At 37.7% G+C, this 22,989-nt stretch overlaps 1 protein-coding gene across 1 annotated transcript in view; it reads left to right on the forward strand.

Annotated features, from left to right (window-relative positions):
- Positions 1-22,989, forward strand: part of stk32a.S (serine/threonine kinase 32A S homeolog) — a gene marked incomplete at its 5' end in the record, with an annotated part of 83,110 nt that overhangs the window by 34,416 nt on the left and 25,705 nt on the right. The window contains 3 exon segments of the mRNA NM_001092047.1: positions 1,965-2,020; positions 5,302-5,453; positions 14,666-14,839. Of these exon segments, the coding sequence (NP_001085516.1) occupies positions 1,965-2,020; positions 5,302-5,453; positions 14,666-14,839 (382 nt within the window).

Consider the following 22,989-nt stretch of genomic DNA (forward strand, 5'->3'; position numbering starts at 1 on the left):
TAATTTTTGGAAGTGGGCAGGTGGTATTCTGGGAGATAAGCTCCTGGGATATAAATAATCAGTATGTGAAAAGCAATCGGCCAATCAACTTTTTTACATAAGTGCATTGTGGGCCCATTGTCCCCGATGGCACTTGCTCTTCTGCTGTGCCCCGCAGGGAGTCATTTTCCTATGTGATTTAATTGCTGTGGAATCATGATTTGGTGACACTGCCTTCACCAGAATTGTTTCAGAAGCACAACAACATATAACACAGGACGATATTAATTACAGCATATATATATAGTGAACTATAAACTTTGTAATGGGGTTATGCCCATAAAGTAAAATGGACACGTGGATTGGAAAACACAGGGCTCCATCAGTAGATGAAATATCAGTGGAATAATGGACTCTCAGCATGTTGGCGTGTAGCTCATTTCTTATATTAAAACCAAACATGAATGACTACTGACTCAATAGCAAAGTTATGTGGCAGTTGCTTTACTTGGGCATTACTAGTGTAGGAGATGTCAACAAATTATTTTCCCCTACTGTTCAAGAAGTCCTCAGGTAAAAAAATTTGCCTGGCGAAACGATCTCTAGAACTAAGGTTTTTCACTAGCGAATTGTCCTAGTAAATAGGACATTTAGTAAATAGGCGATGTTGTGGCGAAATGCCTTTTTGCAGGGTTTTCATAACATATTATATTACTCTGCATGATTGCCATCACCCTTACCCAAATTGGGCTCCCTTCTTTCTGCAATGTGAGCTCAGAAAGAAGCACAGAATACCACTGTTATTAGCAATCCCAGATTTTTTTAAATCAATGTTTAACAAAAATATCCATAATTCAACATAATCCTTTAAAATAAGTGTACCCAAAATGCGATGTGTGGAAATGAATTTATGTTGAATTGAAGTGAGTAGGGCAGCATTACGATCAATATTCATCTGTCTGTATTTTAATGCTTTCCTATTTCTTTATGTGGCTTCCTTTCTAAAGGCCATATCTTATACTCAGACACTTTCCATTTGCGAAGGTCCATTGCAATCATTTATATAAGGTGTCATGGGCGAAGAAAAATTGAATATTATGGCTCAAGTACAATCCCACTTCTAAAATGCTGGCAGATATTCAATGGCTATTTTATGAAGCTGCTATTTACACTTTGTGCATCTGTATTTTACCAGCAGACTGCAGCGTAAGACACTGGCTTTTCAACTCTTGGCAAGGGTTCAGCAAGTAAATAAAATTCACTTGTTTCTATATAAATTAAAAACACAGGCCTTGTTAGACGTAAAATCAACATGTTATTAATATTCTGTTGTCATCTGCAGATAAATGTTAGTTGTACGTGTTGCAACCAAAGTGTTCATATTTCAGGGTTAATAAATATTTTTTTAGGGAGTGGGACATGTTGGAATTGCCCCCCTCAACCCACTACCTGTTAGGTCTCCTCAACAGAGACCTTTACTTACCACCTGCCCTATTGCTGATTTAGGTGGTTAACTTGGTAAAATGTTTTTGATGCGGTCAAGCTCATCAAGCTCTCTTTCTCCCTGGAACAATTCAATCCAGCACAGAAATGATGGATTAACTTTAACAGAGCTCTTACACCCTATAGGAAAGTGTTTAGTAATTGTGCTTACTTAGATTCTCAAGGATTTCAAATGTTAGCAAATCTGCTCCTTAGTCTTAAAACCCAGGTTTTTAGATTTTACCTTGTGCTACTGAAAGGTATTCAATTTATATAATGTATGGGAAGCCTCATCTATCTATTCTATCACTGGTTTTACACCTTTTGCTTGTAATACAATTTGCCTCTGCACTACTCAATATCAATATTAGTCTCTTAAATTACTGAAATGAGTGATGCCGGAATGGTAAATAGATTCAGACGTGAGATTTTATTTAACATTTAAAAACATTTTGATAGTGTATATATGTGTCACTAATATTTTCCTTGTGCTTTTCTTACAGTCAATTTTAATCATTTTGAAATTCTGCGAGCAATAGGAAAAGGCAGCTTTGGAAAGGTGAGTGCCCATTTGGTTTAGCAGTTTGGCTTTAGATAGAATTTTTTCAGTGTTTTAAAAGAAAATGTAGCACTTATATATACAGTTGTGGTATGCTCGGGATCTGGGGTTTTCCAGTTAAGGAGTCTTACCTTAATTTGAATCTCAATATCTTGAGCTACACTACCTGCACCGGGAGGGAGCTCCCGGTGCAAGCAGCCATGTTGCGTCACTTGCATGCGCATAACGCACATGTGACTTCACACGCACGCATATAGGTTGCAATTCGGGGCACATTTTCATTATGCACATGTGAGTGACCAGACATGGCTGCATGCACCAGGAGCTCCCTCTCGGTGCGTGTAGCGTAGCTCTGGCGGGGGGCATTTTTTTTTAAAAAAAAACTACTTTTATCCCCAAACAGAATGTGGGTTCTATTAGCCTGCACCTTTGGTTAGGGATAACATTTTTACCCAACAGGAGCCCTTTAAGTCTACTAAAACACAATTTGTTTTTTTTGCATGGAATTGTGAATTTCTATTCAACCGCAAGACTTAAAATTAAGGTCACATTATTGAGTCTCAGGGTCAGTCTTTGCAATTGTGCGGGTTACATGTATATTTATCCCATGTGTTATTGTTTGCTTTGTAGGTTTCAGATGTAGGGAATTGCTTTTGTTGTGATAGATCAGCTTTCTTAAGGGGTAGTGAAGACTGACTGTATAATCAATTAATTTCTATGGTGTCATAATTTCATATGGTGTAGTTGTTCATCTACTGTACAGATATAGCATAGAAATCTATTACGTGTGCATCGCAAACAATTCATTCTACTATTGAACATGTTATTCTTAAAACAATACATGTATTTTTTTGTTTTAATAATAGTGTAGGCAGCCATCACAGTCCATTATGTAACAGCCACACAGTACAATGCAAGTCTTTTCAGGCATGTACTTAATGCTTGAAACACAGAAAGAAATCGTCAGCGATGAGTCTAACTCCTGCCGTAGACACCATTTTCCTAGCGCTCATTCTAACCCACATTCTGGAGTTGACCTGCTGCCGTAAACGATAAAAAGACAATATTTGTACACAAAGAGAAAGAGAAAATTTGGCAGCGCTCGGTTTACCTTTAAAAAATAATTACAAAAATGAAGGCGTTAGTACCGGACTTTGGCCAAAATATGTAAGCTCACGTGCCACGTCAAGGCCCCGTATTGTACGTGAGTCTTACATTGTTTGTGAGCATTATAAGCTTGTAGTGCATTTAAAATCAAGTCCCCCAACAACCAGTGTGACTGAGTAGTAAGACCATTGTGCACTTACCCTTAGCTCAGAGCTCTAGTGGGAAAGCTGGGAACTTTTAAGCCCCAGCCAACTAACATACACCTGTGAATAATTTCCTTCCTACACGATTAGCATTTTAACTTTGTAGTGCATTTAAAATCAAGTCCCCCAGTAAACATGTGACCATGGTGCACATCCCCTTAACTCAGGGGTTATAGTGAAAAAGCAAGGAGCTTTTTAGCCCCAGCCAATTAACAGACATCTAGAAGTAATTCCCTGTTTTAAAGGCTAAATGGCAGCCATAGGCAATATTTGGCTACACTTTCTACACGAAACACAGAAGGAAATGATCAGCCCTCGGTCTAACTCACGCTGTGGTGTTGACCAGCTGCCATAGACACCATTGTCCCAGCGCTCGGTCTAACCCACATTCTGGAGTTGACCAGCTGCTATAAATGATAAACGGCCAATATTTGTACACAAAAATGTATATAATGCTTATCTTCCTATCATCCACTCGCAATTGACTTATGCACCTATTTCTCCTACTTGGGTGCTACTCTCATATACACTAAGGGGCACATTTACTAATGGTCGAATATCGAGGGTTAATTAACCCTCAATATTCGACCCTCGAAGTTAAATCCTTCGACTTCGAATATCGAAGTTGAAAGATTTAGCGTTATTCGTTTGATCGAACAATCGAAGGAATAATCGTTCGATCAAACGATTAAATCATTTAAATCGAACGATTCGAAGCATTTTAATCCATCGATCAAACGATTTTCCTTCGATCCCAAATTGGACCTTCCCCATAGGCTAACATTGATGCTCAGTAGGTTTTAGGTGGCGAAGTAGGAGGTCGAAGTTTTTTTTAAAGAGACAGTACTTCGACTATCGAATGGTTGAATAGTCGAATGATTTTTAGTTCAAATTGTTGGATTCCAAGTCGTAGTCGAAGGTCGAAGTAGCCAATTCGATGGTTGAAGTAGCCAAAAAAAAACTTCGACGTTTTTGAAATTCAAAGTTTTTTTTATTCTAATCCTTCACTCGAAAATTTGCCCCTAAGTATACTATGGAACCATTTTTAGCAATGCAGAGAATTTAAGAATTAATTTGGATCCAATCAATTTTTTTTTTTTGGAATTGTATGGTTATGAAGGTAATGAACAACAGTAAGGGGCCGATTCACTAAGGGTCGAATATCGAGGGTTAATTAACCCTCGATATTCGACTAGGAATTAAAATCCTTCGACTTTGAATATCGAAATCGAAGGATTTAGCGCAGATAGTTCGATCGAGCAATCGAAGGATAATTCCTTCGATCGAACGATTAAATCCTTCTAATCGAACGATTCGAAGGATTTAAATCCAACGATCGAAGGAATATCCTTTGATCAAAAAAAGTTAGCCAAGCCTATGGGGACCTTCCCCATAGGCTAACATTGACTTCGGTAGCTTTTAGATGGCGAACTAGGGGGTCGAATTTTTTTTAAAGAGACAGTACTTCGACTATCGAATGGTCGAATGATTTTTACTTCGAATCCTTTGATTCGAAGTCGTAGTCGTAGTCGAAGGTCGAAGTAGCCCATTCGATGGTCGAAGTAGCCCAAAAAAACTTCGAAATTCGAAGTTTTTTAACTTCGAATCCTTCACTCGAAGTTAGTGAATCGGCCCCTAAGTCCATTTAAAAATTACAGAAAAACCTTAACAGGAAAGGTGGGTAAAAAGTGTGCTGGTGTGAAGCAATGGATAAAGGAACATATGCAAGTTTTGACTAGATGTGGCAAAATTAACCTGTAATACAGTTGCAGTACCATTAATAGCGTTGATTAATCATACCGTTTGTGGGACCTATTATACGAAAACCCATATCCAGAAGGCCCCAATAGACGGGAATGCCATTTTCTATAGAATTCTATTTAAGTACAGAGTTTTTCTTCATTTTTTTCACGCTTTCCCTTTGGCAGCAAAGAAATGGCTTTATTTTTAATAAGTGTGTTTTCCTACCAGGTCTGCATTGTTCAGAAAAATGATACAAAGAAGATGTATGCCATGAAATATATGAACAAACAGAAATGTGTGGAACGCAATGAGGTCCGAAATGTTTTCAAAGAACTGCAGATCATGCAAGGACTGGAGCATCCGTTTCTAGTGAACCTGTGGTGAGTCCGTGTGCAGAGTGCAAAAGGGAATGACTCTTTCACGCACTTTGCTTTTACAGTTGCCCTTGTTAGAGCCTGGTTAACAGAAAAACATGAATGCTAGAAAGGCCATGGCGTGTTCACAGCACAAGTCGGAGTTCAGAAACTGACAATTGCTGAACCTGAAAAAATAAGGGAAAGAGCAACAAGGGATATTTATGAAATTGATTTGCATTATCAGCAAAAAATAAGTTGCAACTGAATAGTGCACAAAAGCACTCACGTCTGGATGGAAGTAACAGGTGCAAAAATGTGCCTCTTAGTGCTTATTCAACTGCACTTTCGTCTACAAATCACCCCCCCCCCTGTTTCTTGTATATGATGTTAGCTAAACTAGCATAAATCAAGATAGATGGGACAACAATCCAAGTCTTTAGTTTCAGTGTTTTTAATAAGTCTTGCTGTAAATAACAGAAAAATCCCTGACAATTGAGACCCTTTTCAGCCATCCTACTGAACCCCATTGTTACACACCTTAATGAAACATCAGGAGACAGAAATGGGGTAAAATGGCCACAACGTTTATTCACATTTCATCAAATAAATAGGACCTTGCCAGCCTCACCCCAAGGCAATATTCAAAGCCAAAATTCCATAAGAGATCGCTACTACGCTCTTCCGTTTCTCAGTTGAGATTAGCAATATGGCATTATATCCACCACTGAGTATTAGGCTGCCTCTACCTACAGAGAGGATGGCCCCAAACTCTGCTACGAGCAGGAGCTGCATCTCCCACCATGAGAGAAGTTCAGCAGCCCTGCTGTCGGTCCGGAATCTGCAGTGTGTCTATGATAGGAAATTCAAGCAGGATGTCACCAGCACAAGCAGTAGTAGCGTCTGTATAAATCAACCCACTGTGCAGTCACAGGAGAGAACCTCCTTTCTCCCACTTCTAAATTTACCTGTGCAGTACTCTGGCAAGTTCCTACTGTTGTTGTGACAAATAAAATTTAAAATACATTACCATATATCCACTGTTTGATACAGAGGAAGGCAAAAAAACCCAGCCTGAAGCCAGTGACAATTAAAAAAGACAGGTCCCAAAAGATCCCATACTTTTATTATGATTCCAGGAAGTGAATGCAAACCTGCCTTTGAAATGGCAACCTAATAAAGCGCATTTGCCCTCTGATATTTCATAAGATGACATCATTTACCATAAAATAAAATAAAATACTTGGCAGCTGCAGATTCTGGAAATAACATTTTATATTCATTAGTAAAATGTTCCAAGAACTAGACACTAATATTATGGAAGGCCCTTGAAAATAAAAATTCTCGACTGCCAAGATTTGCCTCTGCTGCCTCCCTGTGTATGTTCAGTGGGAATCTGTTGCAATACCAGCAATGATACTACACTGGTTCTTTATAAACACCTGTTTGAAATGCACAAGTACTAGAATAAAACAGCATTATCAGGCACCTTGACACCATTTTTTAAACACTGATTATGTAGCAAAGCACTCACAAAATTGAAGACAAGTATAGCTGAACAGTGGTCTAAATGCCAACTGTGGCACGGTGCCACGGAAAAGTCTGCCCATGGATCTTCAGCATTCTCCTGCCATTTAATAAAGATATGGAAGAACTGGCAAACAGCGGAAATTAAATGGAGCTTCAAATTGATTAAAACTTTAAGATTTTCTTCCAATATTTTATGCTAACGCGGCTTCTAAAATTGACAGCTTCTTTCTCAGAGGGTGCCAGTATCTTGCAATTGGCAATTAGTGATGCCGGATTAATGCAGGAAGCTCTAGAAGCCCCATTCATAATGCTGAGATGCAAAGTAGCAAGTAGGTACTGATGGACTCCATTTCTGTTCATTTCTGGGGAACTGACCTTCTGCTTTATTCTAAGAAACAGTAGCACATGATGAAATCAATAATGCAAATAATCTAATCTATGTTCATCTGCATTTTTAAATGCACAATGCCATCTGTTAGACTTGATACCTGCAATTCTGCCTTTTTACTGATTATTTTATGTTTTTCTCTCTTTTCTATTGTTTTTTGTAATAACAATTTTAATTAAGAAAATTAGCATATGCTTTAACTGATTATAGGGTAGTTCCTTTACAAGAAAATTATTATTCTGAGGCAAATTGGTTTTATTTTTTTATAATATGGGGCCCATTTACTTAGTTTGAGTGAAGGAATAGAGGAATATTAGTTTGAATTTCGAATGGTCGAATATGGCTACTTCGACCATCGAATGGGCTACTTCGACCTTCGACTACGACCTTCGACTTCTAATCGAACAATTCAAACTAAAAATCGTTTGTCTATTCGACCGTTCCATAGTCGAAGTACTGTCTCTTTAAAAATTTCTTCGACCCCCTAGTTCGCCACCTAAAACCTAGGTCCCCATAGGCTTCCTAACAATTTCCTGATCGAAGGAATATCCTTCGATCGATGGATTAATCGTTCGATTCGAAGGATTTAATCGTTCGATCGAACGATTATTCCTTCAATCGTTCGATCGTAGGAATAGCGCAAAATCCTTCGACTTCGATATTCAAAGTCGAAGGATTTTACTTTGACGGTCGAATATCGAGGGTTAATTAACCCTCGATATTCAACCCTAGGTAAATGTGCCCCTATGTGTTTTTTGAGTTTTTTAGCTTTTTATTCAGTAGCTCTTCAGTTTGAAATTTCAGCAATCTGGTTGCTAGGGCCCAAATGACCATGGCAACCATGCTTTGATTTGAATAAGAGACTGGAATTTGAATAGGAGAGGGCATGAATAGAATGACGAGTAATAAATAGCAAAAACAATACATGTGCAGCCTTATGGAGGATTTGAAATCCATTTGAAAGCTGGAACGGGCCAGAAGAAGAAAGCAAATAATTCTAAGAATTCAAAAAAAAAAATAAAGGCCAATTTAAAAGCTATTTAGAGTTAGTCACATAGTAAAAGTTAACGTAAAGGTGAAACTTGTGAAAATATGTGATCTATGTTTGTTTCCACAGCCAGGTTATAACTAATCTAGGCATTAATCTATGTGAAGTTAACATTTCAAGAGATTTTAATAGGATATATAGAGAACTTCTGGAGGATAGAAATAACAGGCAGGCTCTGATGATGTAGGAGAGACATACACTTTTTTTCTTACCCTAAATTTCTTTCTTAGTTGTGTTTTTGTCTAAAGTAGTGAATAGTGCATCTATTTTTTATTGTATTTCAGTGTTTTTTCAAGTTTCATAGCATGCTGACACTACTGCAACTGTGATTTTGACCACTAATAAAAAGTATTGCTGTGGTTGCTTTTATTACATTTTAACAATTGCATTACATTCTACATTGTTTTTGGCCAGGAAATTGTTGTGTGTAGTGTTGTCACTGTGAGAAGGTAAGCAGGGACCTTGATTCTGGGATGGCAGTGGATGTGATTTACTTAGACTTTGCTAAAGCATTTGATACAGTGTCACACAAAAGGTTACTGGTTAAATTAAGGAATGTTGGCCTGGAACATAGTATTTGTACCTGGATAGAGAACTGGCTAAAATATAGACTACAAAGAGTGGTGGTAAATGGAACATTTTCTAATTGGACCAGTGTTGTTAGTGGAGTACCGCAGGGCTCTGTACTAGGTCCCTTGCTTTTTAACTTGTTTATTAATGACCTGGAGGTGGGCATTGAAAGTATTGTTTCTATTTTTGCAGATGATACTAAATTGTGCAGAACTATAGGTTCCATGCAGGATGCTGCCACTTTGCAGGGTGATTTGTCTAAAGGTGGCCATACACGGATAGATCCGCTCGTTTGGCGATGTCGCCAAACGAGCGGATCTCCCTCCGATATGCCCACCTTGAGGTGGGCAATATCGGGCTGATCCGATCGTGGGCCCTAGGGCCCAACGATCGGATCCTAGCGTTCGCCAAACGGGCGGTCGGATCGCGGGACCGCATCAACGAACAGATGCGGCCGCGATCCGACGGGATTTTTAACCCCATCCGATCGAGATCTGGCCGACTTTCGGCCAGATCTCGATCGGGGAAGCCCGTCGGGGGCCCCCATACACGGGCCAATAAGCTGCCGACTTGGTCTGTCGGCAGCTTTTATCGGCCCGTGTATGGCCACCTTAAGTTGGGAAATTGGGCAGCAAACTTGAAAATGAGGTTCAATGTTGAAAGTCTTTACACATTTGGAATTTGAAAAGCTTGTGTACTTTCCAAAGGATACATTTTCAGGGTCCACATACTTTTGGGGGCTTTTATAACACATAAAATGCATGCAGGGTATTTATTTTGCAGCAGCTAAAGAAGGACAAGGAACCCCCCAAATGAATTATGTTGTCCTAAAAGGGTGCATTACAGAGACACTTTAGGCAGTTACAAATAATTTCTTGTGTCACCTGTTTTCTTCAGCAGCTCAGCTGGAAGCTTTCCGAATCCTAGTGATTAGTGTACAGGTATAGGGCCTGTTATTCAGAATCCTTGGGGGTTTCCAAATAATGGATCGTTCTGTAAATTTGATCACAATACCTTACACCTACTAAAATTCATTTAAACCCAATAGGATTGTTTTGCTTCCAATAAGGATTAATTATATCTCGGGATCAGGTACATGGTACCGTTTTATTATTACAGAGAAAATGGTAATGATTTTTTAAAAAGTGAACTCTTTGATTACGGGAGACAACCACCCCGTAAATCAGCTCTCTCTGCATAACGGCTTTCCGGATAATGGATCACATACCTGTAAGTCATAGCTGTACACTAGCTGCTGAGACCATGTAACCATGAAAAAAAATAGAAATTCACAAGGGTGGGTATGTTTCAAAAAATGTGTTTACAATTTATAATGGAGGGATTTTGTTTGTCCTTTAACTTAACACAGCAGAGAGATGTACTATTGCTTCTTCTGTCCCTCAGCGATGCTGAATTTATTCATTTCTCTTAATAACCCACTGAATTTCACACCTAGCCTTCCCAGCAGAGCATTTCTACATTAACATGCCTTAGTTTATCTGTAACAGTAGATAATGAATAACTTTCATTCCTCATTCCAATAGTAATGTGTGAAAGGAAAACAAGAATAGTAAAATAAGGATGGGTCCAGTGTTTTTTTTCTTCAAAAAGATCAAGGGGCAGATTTATCAAGGGTCGAATTTCGAGGGTTAATAAACCCTCGAATTCGACCCTCAAAGTAAAATCCTTCGAATTCGAATATCGAATTCGAAAGATTTTAGCGCAAATACTTCGATCGATCAAATAAAAATCGTTCGATCGAACAAGAAAATTGAACAATTTTAATCGACCCATCAAAGGATTTTTATTCGATCATAAAAAACTTCGGTAGGTTTAAACTGGCAAACTATGCAGTCAAAGTTTTTTTTAAAGAGACAGTACTTCGACTATCGAATGGTCGAATAGTCGAACGATTTTTAGTTCGAATCGTTTGAGTCGAAGTCGAAGGTCATAGTAGCCTATTGGATGATCGAAGTACCCAAAAAATTACTTCGAAATTTGAACTTTTGTGTGCCCCCAAATGTTGGACTAAATAAAATGTTACAATTTTTTTCACCAACCTGTTCAGTGCTGTACCTTTAACGAAATACTATGAAATCTCAATTTTACATCCCCTGATTTTGAGTTTTCAATTATTTTACACCTTTTTTGTAGGTGGGATGGTCGTACAAATATCAAATCCATAATATATTTCTCTGATTTTACACTATTTTTTTCTGGTCCCCTGAAAAACATAAAATAATGGTTCTGATATACAGTATAGATATATATATTTAAATGGATGGTACTGTATGTGCAGAGGATTTATATCTGGAATGTAGCCATGTTTTAACAGTAGTTTGCTTAGTATGGCACAGCTGAGGGTGCCATGCATATTGCTTAGAGATATTTTCTTTCGTTTTAAGCAGTGTTTGCTGGAAAAAAAAAGCCTACACCTTTCTCATATTTCTTTCATATGTCTTTCCCTGGAAAAACAAAACTGCAGATGAACCACGTTATTACAAAAAAAGAGTGGGGAGTACGGTGCGGTTAGTAGTTATTGGGGGACTGGAGCATATCTGCTGTTCAAGTTCATGATGACTTTTAGTGAAGTATAAATTCTATAATTTTCTAAATCCACCAAATGTATAAATTTTACTGAGTGTGCCAAAATATTCGTTTGAAATCATATCATTAACATTTCTAGGGGATTGCCAATATATAATATAATAAAACATAAATATGCCCACATATACTATTGCCCCAAAATATCCCTATACTCAAAGTTAACATGGCTAATTGGTCACAGATATAATCTTCAGAGAGCCTTTGTCCAGGTGCAACAATCAAGAGTGAAGTGTAAGTTCATGGGTATAAAAACGAGGGACAGTGACATTTATTACCTATAATGAGAACACTGATTGTGCAATACTAATATTAAACTAGGGATGCACCGAATCCACTATTTTGGATTTGGCCGAACCCCCGAATCCTTCGCGAAAGATTCAGCCGAATCCCGAACCCGAAGGGGAAATCATTTTTTACTTCCTTGTTTTGTGACAAAAAGTCAGGCGAATTCTCTCCCTGTCTCTAATTTGCATATGAAAATTAGGATTCGGATTCGGTTCGGCCAGGCAGAATGATTGGGCCGAATCCGAATCCTGCTGAAAAAGGCTGAATCCTGGCCAAATCCCAAACCGAATCCTGGATTCGGTGCATCTCTATAATAAACCCACAAATGATATCTAAACCCCAATGTATATTGTTTTTTGTGATTAAGGGGTTTATTTATTTTCTGCTACAAACTCCAAACAAATCCTCTCAGGTTTTTTAATGCTTATTTATTATTGCATTTCCACGAAAATTTGCTTTGCAGGAAAAAAAAATCGGATTTTCAAGTTTTTTTAGGATTTTTCATCCGATTTTCACAATTTTTCACCCGAAAACTCCGATTTTTGTCCGAAAACTCTGAAAACTTAGGGGTATTGAACGAAACCCAGTGCACATGATAAAATCATTGGGACTTCTCCCATTGATTTATATGCAACCTCGACAGGTCTGAGATGCCGGATTTTCTGATTTGGACTTTTCCATCCTCGGGGTATAATAAATTCCGAAAAACTCATGATTTTTTAAAGGTCAGATTTTATTAAAAAAAAAAATCAAAAGTTTTGTGTGATTTTTGCATTCGGAGTTTAGTAAATAACCCCCTAAGTCTCTTGAAAAAGATAAATAAAATAACTGCAACTTTTATTGTTCTTAGGATGCATTGTACCATCCCCCTTCCAAGACTTTAACCACATATTAGATGGAACATTTATTACATTTGTTGATAAGGAATGCACCAAGAGGAATGATGAACTGATCCTTATGTGCTTGGATCATTTTGATGTAATGTGTTTTTCCACACAGAAGCTCTTTAGTTTTGTGGCGAAAATTGCATCATTTACAGGAAATTTGTATTTAATCATTTCTCATGATCTGAACCTTTTCTCTGCTATTCCCTGAACTATCATACAAATCTCCGTTTCTAAGAAACTATAATGAAAGCATTTTTTACTTTTGTGTTTGGAAGTCATGTGGGGGTTCTGAGCTAAGCAATAATATCTGACATTATTCCTTTTACATCACGATTAGTTACAATGTGTTCTGGATATAAGATGCCTGTGTTGAACTCTAGGAAGGAGGGTTGTCTTTGCTGCCGTTCAGAGAATAGTATATTATTAAATGTATAAATTAGTAATCTATATTGTTTGCCTGTTGTCAAGGCATCATCAGTGCTCATCAACATTTTCAGAAGGAGTTTTATACATAGGCTGGTCTGTGAGTGATTTTCTAAGTTTGTTACATTTTATAAGCAAAGCTCCTCATTAAGATTATGTGAGCAGTGAGTGACCGTTTTTAGAGAGTTGTTCCCCTAAACAGCCTACTTTGCACTTGTTATTCATGTCAAGGTGCTTCCAGAGTAATGTATTGCTTTTTGACATGGGATATTATGTCTATATATGTATATATTTATTCGCCTACTATGTAACATTTTCAATTATTTTCACATTCTCATTTGAGCTCATTTCTATGTTTTATTCATTCCTTCAAACGGTTCTACTCGCAATGTGGTTACTGACGTGACCTATCGTTCCCAATTATGCTGATTTTTTTGTAGAGATCGATGACTGTGACTCGGTGGGATCTCCATATCTTGCCATAACATTGTATCTCTTTATACTAAACTAGGGAGACTCATTTAGTCCACATCTGTACAGACAGAAAGAAAACATGTAAAGGCCAATGAACTGACATTCAAATCTCTCTTTCCCACTTAGGTTGAAGTAACAATTTCATATTTTTATAGTTTTATGCAGTATTCTAAAGCATTTTTTGTTAGTCCCTTTGACTTTTTTTTCACCTAAAATTTTCACCCGCACTGGCGTGAACATTTATAACATATAACAAAATGATACAGGTATGGGATCTCTTGTCCAGAATGCTCAGAACCTTGGGGTTTCCTAGTAATAGGGTCTTTGTGTAATTTGGATCACCAAAAGCTTTTCAATTAATTCCAATAAAAAAAACAAAACATATTTTAGCTTAGCTACCATCAAATACAAATTACTCGTTCATTAATAAATTATTAAAAATACAGGTATGAAATCCGTTATCCAGAAACCCGTTATCCAGAAAGTTTTGAATTTTGGAAATGCCGTCTCCCATAGACTTCATTTTATCCAAATAATCCGCATTTCTAAAAATGATTTCCTTTTTCTCTGTAATATTAAAACAGTAACTTGTACTTGATCCAAACTAAGATATAATTAATCATTATTGGAAGCAAAACCAGCCTATTGGGTTTATTTAAAGTTTACATGATTTTCTATTAGACATAAGGTATGAAGATCCAAATTACAGAAAGATCCGTTATCCGGTAAGTCCCAGGTCCAGAGCATTTTGAATAGCAGGTCCCATACCTGTATTAAAATTGTTTGCTTTAAATTGATACGATCATGACTGTTTAAAGTAGCAAAATGACATTGCTGCCCTACCATAGTACTTGGCCAGTGAGCTTGCATTGCCAATGTGTACTGCTCCACAATATGTCCATATTCAAAGGCTACTGACAGTAATTTTCAATGCCATATACAGTATATGCCATGTGATGCCAAATATAAGGGTCATTTATTTAATTTTTTTTCAATTCGTCCATTATTTTTAATTAATCCCATTCAGGTATTCATTTCAAGACGAAGAGGACATGTTTATGGTTGTGGATCTCCTACTTGGTGGGGACTTACGATATCATCTGCAGCAAAACGTGCGATTTACCGAAGCCTCCGTAAAGCTTTACATCTGCGAACTGGCTTTAGCCCTTGACTACCTTCAGAGCAAAAGTATCATTCACAGGTGAGTGATTTGCTGTAAAACATCATGCTTTAAAAGGGAAACTTAGGGGCAGATTTATCAAGGTTTGAAGTGAAAATTCGAAGTATAATCATTTGAATTTCGAGCTATTTTCGTGTACTTTGACTATCGAGTAGACCATAATTCTATTTGAATTTAAAAAAAAATTGACTAGAGTATCGAAATTTATCATGTACCGTTAAAACGTCGACTTCAACCATTCACCATCTAAAACCTGCTGAATTGCTGTTTTAGCCTATGGGGGACCTCCTACAACCTATTTGGAGTCATTTGGTGGACTTAGAAAAATCAAAGTTTTTTGGGGCAAATACTTCGATTCAAATTTGATCGAATAGGATAAATCTTTGATTCGAACAATTTGAATACAGCCTATTCATCCAAAGTTAAAAACTTTTTTTTATTAAATTTCGATCTGTCATGGGAAATCATGTTTTTTTTAAAAATGCTTCAGTTAATAGTGCTGCTCCAGCAGAATTCTGCACTGAAATCCATTTTTCAAAAGCGCCAACAGATTTTTTATATTTAATTGTCAGTTTCCCAGCTGTCATGTGACATGTGCTCTGATAAACTTCAGTCACTCTTTACTGCTGTACTGTAAGTTGGATTGATATCACCCCCTCCCTTTCCCCCCTAACAAAAGAACAATGGGAAGGTAACCAGATAACAGCTCCCTAACACAAGATAACAGCTGCCTGGTAGATCTAAGAACAACACTCAATAGTAACAGCCACGTCCCACTGAGACTGATTCAGTTACATTAAGTAGGAGAGATAACAGCCTGCCATAAAGTAGTTCCATCCTAAAGTGCAGGCACAAGTCACATGACTGAGGGCAGCTGGGAAACTGACAATATGTCTAGCCCCATGTCAGATTTCAAAATTGAATTTAAAAAAATCTGTTTGCTCTTTTGAAAATTGGATTTCAGTGCAGAAGTCTGCTGGAGTAGCACTATTAACTGATACGTTTTCAAAAAAAAACATTATCCCTTTAATTGTCTGGTTTAATTACAGTTTCGGTTTTAATTCATTTAGCGTTGCTACCAATGCTACTCTTGATACATACAGTTTCAGAAAGAATCCAAAGGAAAAGTACCCTCCTATCCGATCCTTTCCGTAGCACTGGTTTCATTTAACTAATTTTGTGTCCTCTAACTCTCAGGTGTCCAGTTTACAAGATTTTATAAAGCGTTCTGAATAATGAATGACTGTTTTCCTATTAAAATCTGATGAGAGTCCAATGATATGGCAGAATCATGAGCATATAATATAATAAGGGATCCTCAATGCACAGTAATGGATAATGCAGTATTATCAGTGCTTTAAGTGGTTTTGTGGCCACCATTCATAGTTTGATAGCTAAACATAAAACCCCCATTCATCAAAGTTTTATTTGTTCAGTTCATGAAATTGTCTTGATATTTCCTCATCTGTCGTGCATGAGTCATTCCATAGTAAATACAGAGCCGGCCGTAGGGACAGAACAATGAAACGTGAATATTTATGTGTATAATCCTGCAAATGTTTTCATCCAGCTTCAGCCTCAAGCGCTGCCAGCGGGAAAGACTAGACCCTGGCACAGAGCTAAAATATTTATATTAATTAATGGCAAGAGCTTATTTTATATAAGGGAATGCCAATAAATATTGACAACACCCTGATTGTGTAATTTTACAAAGCAAACATTTCATTTCAGTAGATCCATCGTGTATGCATTCATGTCATTGAGGAATGATTACTGTTATCGAACAGAAGTGTTTATAATATAAAGTTTCCCACTCACATGTACTGAACTCTTCAGTGTATAGACACAGATAATTGTTGTGTCTCTCTTACTGACTTTATTGGATTGTGATAGCCATTAATCAGAAAAAAAAAGTTAATTGTTGCTCTGTAGAAAACTTTATATCAGTCTCAGGCTGTGGATATATTGGAGATTCTGTTCTAATTGCATCTGCTTGATTGCTATGTAGTAGCTGATTAAAACTACATAATGAGCAAACACACACAATTGTGTTTATTGGCTTTGTTCTATACAGGGTATTATGTTTAATATCACCATGGTTAGCAGGGCATTTGAAGATTTTAAGACATTTGTTGAGATAGAAATGTCGGCTCGCACACCCAGGCCTTCAGTCAGGATAGCCAGGTGCTCAATGCTGGAGGGATCGGCACCCTCCCCAAGGTCAAATGGTAGAAATACACTGGCACACACGGCAATTCAAACAGGGAAATCCCTTGTGTCTTTATTTGCAGAAAAGCAACGTTTCGGGGTAGTACCCCTTTGTCATGCTTGACAAAGGGGTACTACCCCGAAACGTTGCTTTTCTGCAAATAAAGACACAAGGGATTTCCCTGTTTGAATTGCCGTGTGTGCCAGTGTATTTCTACCATAAGACATTTGTTGAGGCCACTTGAGATTATGTTCACTTAATAGTTTCTTCCTCTTTTCCATACAAATGTTGAACTCTTGAGTGTCTGTTGTATGTGAAATCTATTTTTCAAAAGGGTAAATAGATTTTTTTACACCGTATTTTAAAATCTGACATGGGATATGCTATTAGTTTCCCAGGTGCCTTCAGTCATGTGTCCATGCTTTGATAAAATTCAGCCATTCTTTACTGCTATGCTGCAAGTTGGTGTGGTATCACCACCCCCCACAAGAGCAACCTGGTAGATATAAGAATAGCACGCAATAGTAAAAATCCAAGTCCCACAGCAACTCCTCAAATTACATTGAGTAGGAGAAACAATAGCTTATCTGAAAGCAGCTCCATTGTGAAGTGTTGGCTCTTTCTTAGAAGCACAGAATCAGGCAAAATTACCCGAGATGTCTGCCTACACACTAATATTACTAACTAGAACAATTACACTTGTTGGAGCAGGAATATATTTTTATATGGTAGAGTGAATTATTTGTAATGTAAACAGTGCAATTTATGAATAAAAACTACAACATAAAAATCATAACAGAATGCATTTAATGAATTAGATGAAAGTTAGTAAAGGACTGGCCAGACCAGGGATGAATTTTAGGTGTAGCTACTCACCCTGGTGGCCTGGCGGGGGCTAGGGCCTGGCAGGGATGCCCGCCCTGGGATGCCCGCAGCCCTAGTCCTCTCTTCTCAAGCGCCGGTTCCTCTATGGCCGAGCGGCCGATAGCTTCCGGGTTTATGCCAGCCGCGCGTGACGCCAACACTCATGGTGCGAAATTCAAATGTATTTAAAGAGGCTTTGGGCTAGAACTCATTGTTAGGTCTAACTTGTTAGTTCCTGTGTGCGATTCCTGTCTTGCTTGATTCCAGTTTTGACCGTTGCCCGCCTGACTACTCTGAACTCTGCCAATTCTGACCTTTACCTGCCTGACTATTCTGAACTCTACTGGTATTGCCTGCCTGACTATCCTTTGAATGCTGCCTGTACCGACCCTGGCCTGATTGACCTTGATAGAATTCTGCCTGAACCGACCACTGCCTGTCTGACCCCGCTTGAACTCTGCCTGTACCGACTCTGGCTTGCTTGACTATGCTTTTGCCTATTCCCTAAACTGTTTCCTTCCATCCAAAACTTCGGTAACAACCGTGCCCCTTTGCCTGTCCAGAACTCTTGTTTGGGTCCTCTCTTATAAAGACCTGGCAGCATCTGAGTATCTGAGGGCTCCTCACGAGGCCAAAGGCGGCCGCTACAGGCCCTGACCAGAGAGCCTAGCATCTGTTCTGGATTTAGGGAGCTGATTGTGACATTAGGTAGTTGGCCAGCTTGAATACATTACAATGTATGGACAAACACTCCTTGTTTTGTTTAAAGGGTGGGCATTTTTTGGGGATCATAATGCACAAGAAGACCTCTTGTCTTTGTCTATATTGTTTTAACTGGTGCTCATAGTTCCTTCAGCAACTAGGGCCACGGTAACTATGTCACAACTGTCTAGACAAAAGGAACACAGATGAGGAAGGTGTAAGAAATAGATCCATATTTTTTATAAAGGCAGAGTACAGAAGTTGATTGAAATGTGTGCTGCATTAAAATAAATCCAGGTAACAACCTATTTGAAGGGGGACCTGAATTCTCCAGTATATATAACATTTAAGATCAGTCTGTGTGAAATAATAACCTATTAGCATATATTACTTTCAAACAGACAATTATTCTTCAAATAAGGCGATTCTTCCACTTTATCCTTGTGCCTCTATGTAGAGGAAAAATGATGTTCAATTCTACTGAGGACTAATTTATGTGTCTGCAAAGCTCTGTCAAGATCATTAAATATTTTATCTCACACTGTGAAATGCCTGGACATTTGCACTCTGATTTAACTACAAAACTGTCTCAGATGCCACTGCTTCTATTCATTTTAATTGTAATTTGTACAAATGTTTTAAATTATGAAGTTCTGTCTGGAATTATCTTCCTCCAAAGCATGTCAGAAGCCATTCTGTGCCAAAACAATTAGTCAACTGAAGAGCTGTCTGAATAAAGAAATATATATATAATCTAAATAACAAAATTATAATATATTTCTATAACACATTTCTGATTTTGAAAAGTCCCTTTAAAGCCAGTATTTCATGTTTGCCATGGATTATTAAATGTATATCTTACATTTTGCAATGGCTGATGGACTACAGATGTCACTGGCCTATGTTTCCGTGGTTCACTATCTTTGTTGTAATGTGCCGTTTGCATTTGTGTAAACACGCTGCCTCTTGTGAGTTTTGAGAACAATACAGCTGTTCTGTACGTATATCTGATTCCCCATCAGCCTAGTCACTCTTTGTGCTTGTTTCATACCCCTGGGCAAAGCCATAATTATAGACTATTAAAGATGTTCACTTGCCAAAGATATTTCATCATGTTGGCTGATTTCAGGTTATAGTTATTCTGTGTGCCTTTTTTCCCGTGTGAGTCCCCCTCCCCAATTTGCTGTTTTTTTCATCTTCCTTTGGAATCTTTCAAGTACAGCAAAGGAGAAACATGGGATACATATTCGGATATAGCAATGTACAGTTCTCATAGTTTTGAGAAGATATGGCCGGTATGCTAGCTCATATGTTGCCCAACGCTGTTTTAAAGAAAGAGGATGTTCACCTTCCAACACTTTTTTTAGTTCAGTTGGTTTCATACAGTTCACCAATTCCTTTCTGTTTTCTATGTGAGACTGTTTTGATGTGTATATTGAAGTGTAAAGTGTCATTTTTAACCTTCTAAAGCAGCTCTGGGAGAGGGGGTTGCCGACCCTGTAAACTGTTCCAAATTAATACATTTATGGGCAGATTTATCAAAGGTCAAAGTGAAAATTCAGATTAAAAAAATTTTAATAGGGAATAGTCCAAATACGATTCAAATTTGATTGGAAACTGACCTATTCAATTAAATTAAAATTCTGGAATGACATTGAAAATCACCTAAATATGAATTTACATTTAAATATGACGTTGTCTTCGCAGAATGCCCTTTTAGGTGATAAAAATGTACTTTCAATGGTATGTAAAACTTATGACTGGGGCTCTTCTCATATTTCAAAATACATAAAATTGACACTAGCTCCAGCTCGTAGAGTAATATTTAAAAATTGGATAGTTAGTTCTAGTGATGGCCGAATTTGTCCCATTTCACTTCGTCAAAATTTCGTGAAACTGGTGAAAAATTTGCGAAATGCCGATTTTGTTGCCGGCAACAGTTCTAATTCGCGGAAATCGTCACGGCAAATTCGCAAATTTATTCGTCTACGGTGAAACTGCCAAATTTGCTGTGAATTCACACCTGGCGAATAAATTCGCCCATCACTAGTTAGTTCTATTCCCACTCTGAACGAGACATTGTTAGAACTCAAAGCCCTTTACACTAATGAAGCTATGAACTACAGATTTGACAATATACACAAATGCTTAAAGTCCGACTCAAGATGGAAAATATTTTCTCAAAAATTAGAACCAGAGGAAAGAAACAAATGAAATTCTATCCGTTATTGTTCCATGGATAGGTAAATCCAATGTGCTCTAACCTTGTCTTTGTTTTAGTCTTTGAATTTAGTTTTTGCTTAATTTTGCTGCTTTATTATTATTTTTGTTCTTCTTATTCACAGATGTATTCTGTGACTTATTTTAAAGTTAATAAGTCTGTATTATTGATTAATACTATGTCTTAAACTGTATGAAGCAAATCAAATAAAAAGAGTTGGAAAAGAAAACAGAACTATTCACCCGGAAAATTTTGAAGAATTTCGGTCTTTTTTAATTCGAATTTATGTTATGGGAATTAAAAAAAAAAAAACTCCCATTACTTTGAAATTTGAATCTTGATAAATCTGCCCCTTGGTTGATACATTTTTTTATCATTGTCCCTGCTGAACAGAATCCCTGAATTTCATTAAAGGCAGCTGTTAGAATTGATACAATAATTGCTAGTACTCCAGACATAATTTTGCAATAGAAAAAATGCGTTTCAATCCTGGACTTCACTTCTGAACATTTTTGCCAAAACAGATGCCTCCTGAACTGGTCTCTAGTAACTAGTTATTTAAAGGAAAAGCACATTTCATATGTCATAAGTCCTATTTTCCAAAACAAGTGATATTGTACTAACACAGGAGTGCCCATACTTTGCTAATGCGAGGTCTACTTTTGTTGAAATAAAGACTTTTGGATGTTAGATCATTGATACATAAATATATTAACAGCAGGTCAGACAGCAGATTTAGAAACAAAATAATAGCAAAATAATTAGAAGCAAAATACTCCAGACATGCTGATGACAAATGTATCAACTAAGTGTTGCAAAATTGTACCAGTTTAGAACCTGCACCTGAATTACTGAGCTGCCAGACAAACACCAGAGACACGAACATTCAATTTTCAACTTAGATTTTGGAAAAACAGTAAAAAATAAAAAATGGAAAGTAATTGTAAAAAGTCTTTATTTCTGGAGAACAATCTGAAAACAACTGAACTGAAAAAAGGTGAACAAGGAAAATACAGGTGGCCCATAAAGTTCAGCAACAATTAATTGGCTGTATTATAAATAAAATTAGTCCAGTTAAATCTCACATTTAATTGGTTATATGGTACTGGACCCTAAAAAGAGACAATGATTGGAGTTTGCATAACAGTAGCTGAAATGGGTTGTCAGATATCTTAATTGAGGATGGAAAGTGGGTTTGGCTGTAATGCCAGTGCTTTAAATTCAACCGCCTGTCTCAATGAATGAAACTGTTTTTCTTACCGTATGTTGTTTATACTTTGTCCCTTCACTTCATGACTTCTGTACTTACCATAAAACATCTACATTAAAAAAAAGTAATTATATGGAGATGTTGGAGATGGTTGCAGGACTAAAATGTGTAATATAGTGTGGCAAGCTGGCGGCTTGTACACGTAACTTTTAGGGGGATTAGTCAATGGTGAGCAGGCAGCATAGGAGAAAGGAGCAGAAAGACAGGGACACACAGCTTCTTCAAGGAAAACAGAGATTTATTTTCCAACTTTAACACACACCGTCAATAACGCACAGACACAGGGGTGACCGTTTTCAGGACACAAAACATAAATCATAAAAATAAAACCTAGCCCACTGGGCACTACCTTCCAACTCTGGAGCAGTCCCTGACTAGGCTGGGCCCCTTGTAGACTACCAGCAAACAAAACTATTGTTATGGCTCACCCCTGTACTCACAGTCTTGGAGTGAACCTTTTAGCCTCATGGCTTTTCTCCAATGTCCCACACAGACAACAACTCTGGCTCTTAGTCACAGCCACAGGCTCCCTCTGCTTCTGGCAGGATCAGGCGGCACTCCCAGCTCCTCTGGGAGTTCCTCACACAGCCAGGTCTCCTACATGCTGTGCCCTGATGAGAGACTCACTCTCCCATTCTAATTAACTTTAAATAGTCTTTCCACAGGACAGCTTTCCTGTGGAAGGTGAACTCCAATCTCTGGACTGGATCTGCGGAATGGAGTCCCTGACTACTAAAGTCTTTAAATAGAGCGCTGATTCTCTGTTTCATAACTCCCTTCCTGGAGCCTAACTCAGTACCTGGGGCGAAATTAAAGGCTAGAGTGACCTTTTTCCACCTTTTCCTAGTCACTCTACCACAATAGTAATAATCTTTATGACATCTTAACTATAAATTGTCACATAT

This window comes from Xenopus laevis, chromosome 3S (genome assembly GCF_017654675.1).
Source record: "Xenopus laevis strain J_2021 chromosome 3S, Xenopus_laevis_v10.1, whole genome shotgun sequence".
Taxonomy (NCBI): Eukaryota; Metazoa; Chordata; class Amphibia; order Anura; family Pipidae; genus Xenopus; species Xenopus laevis.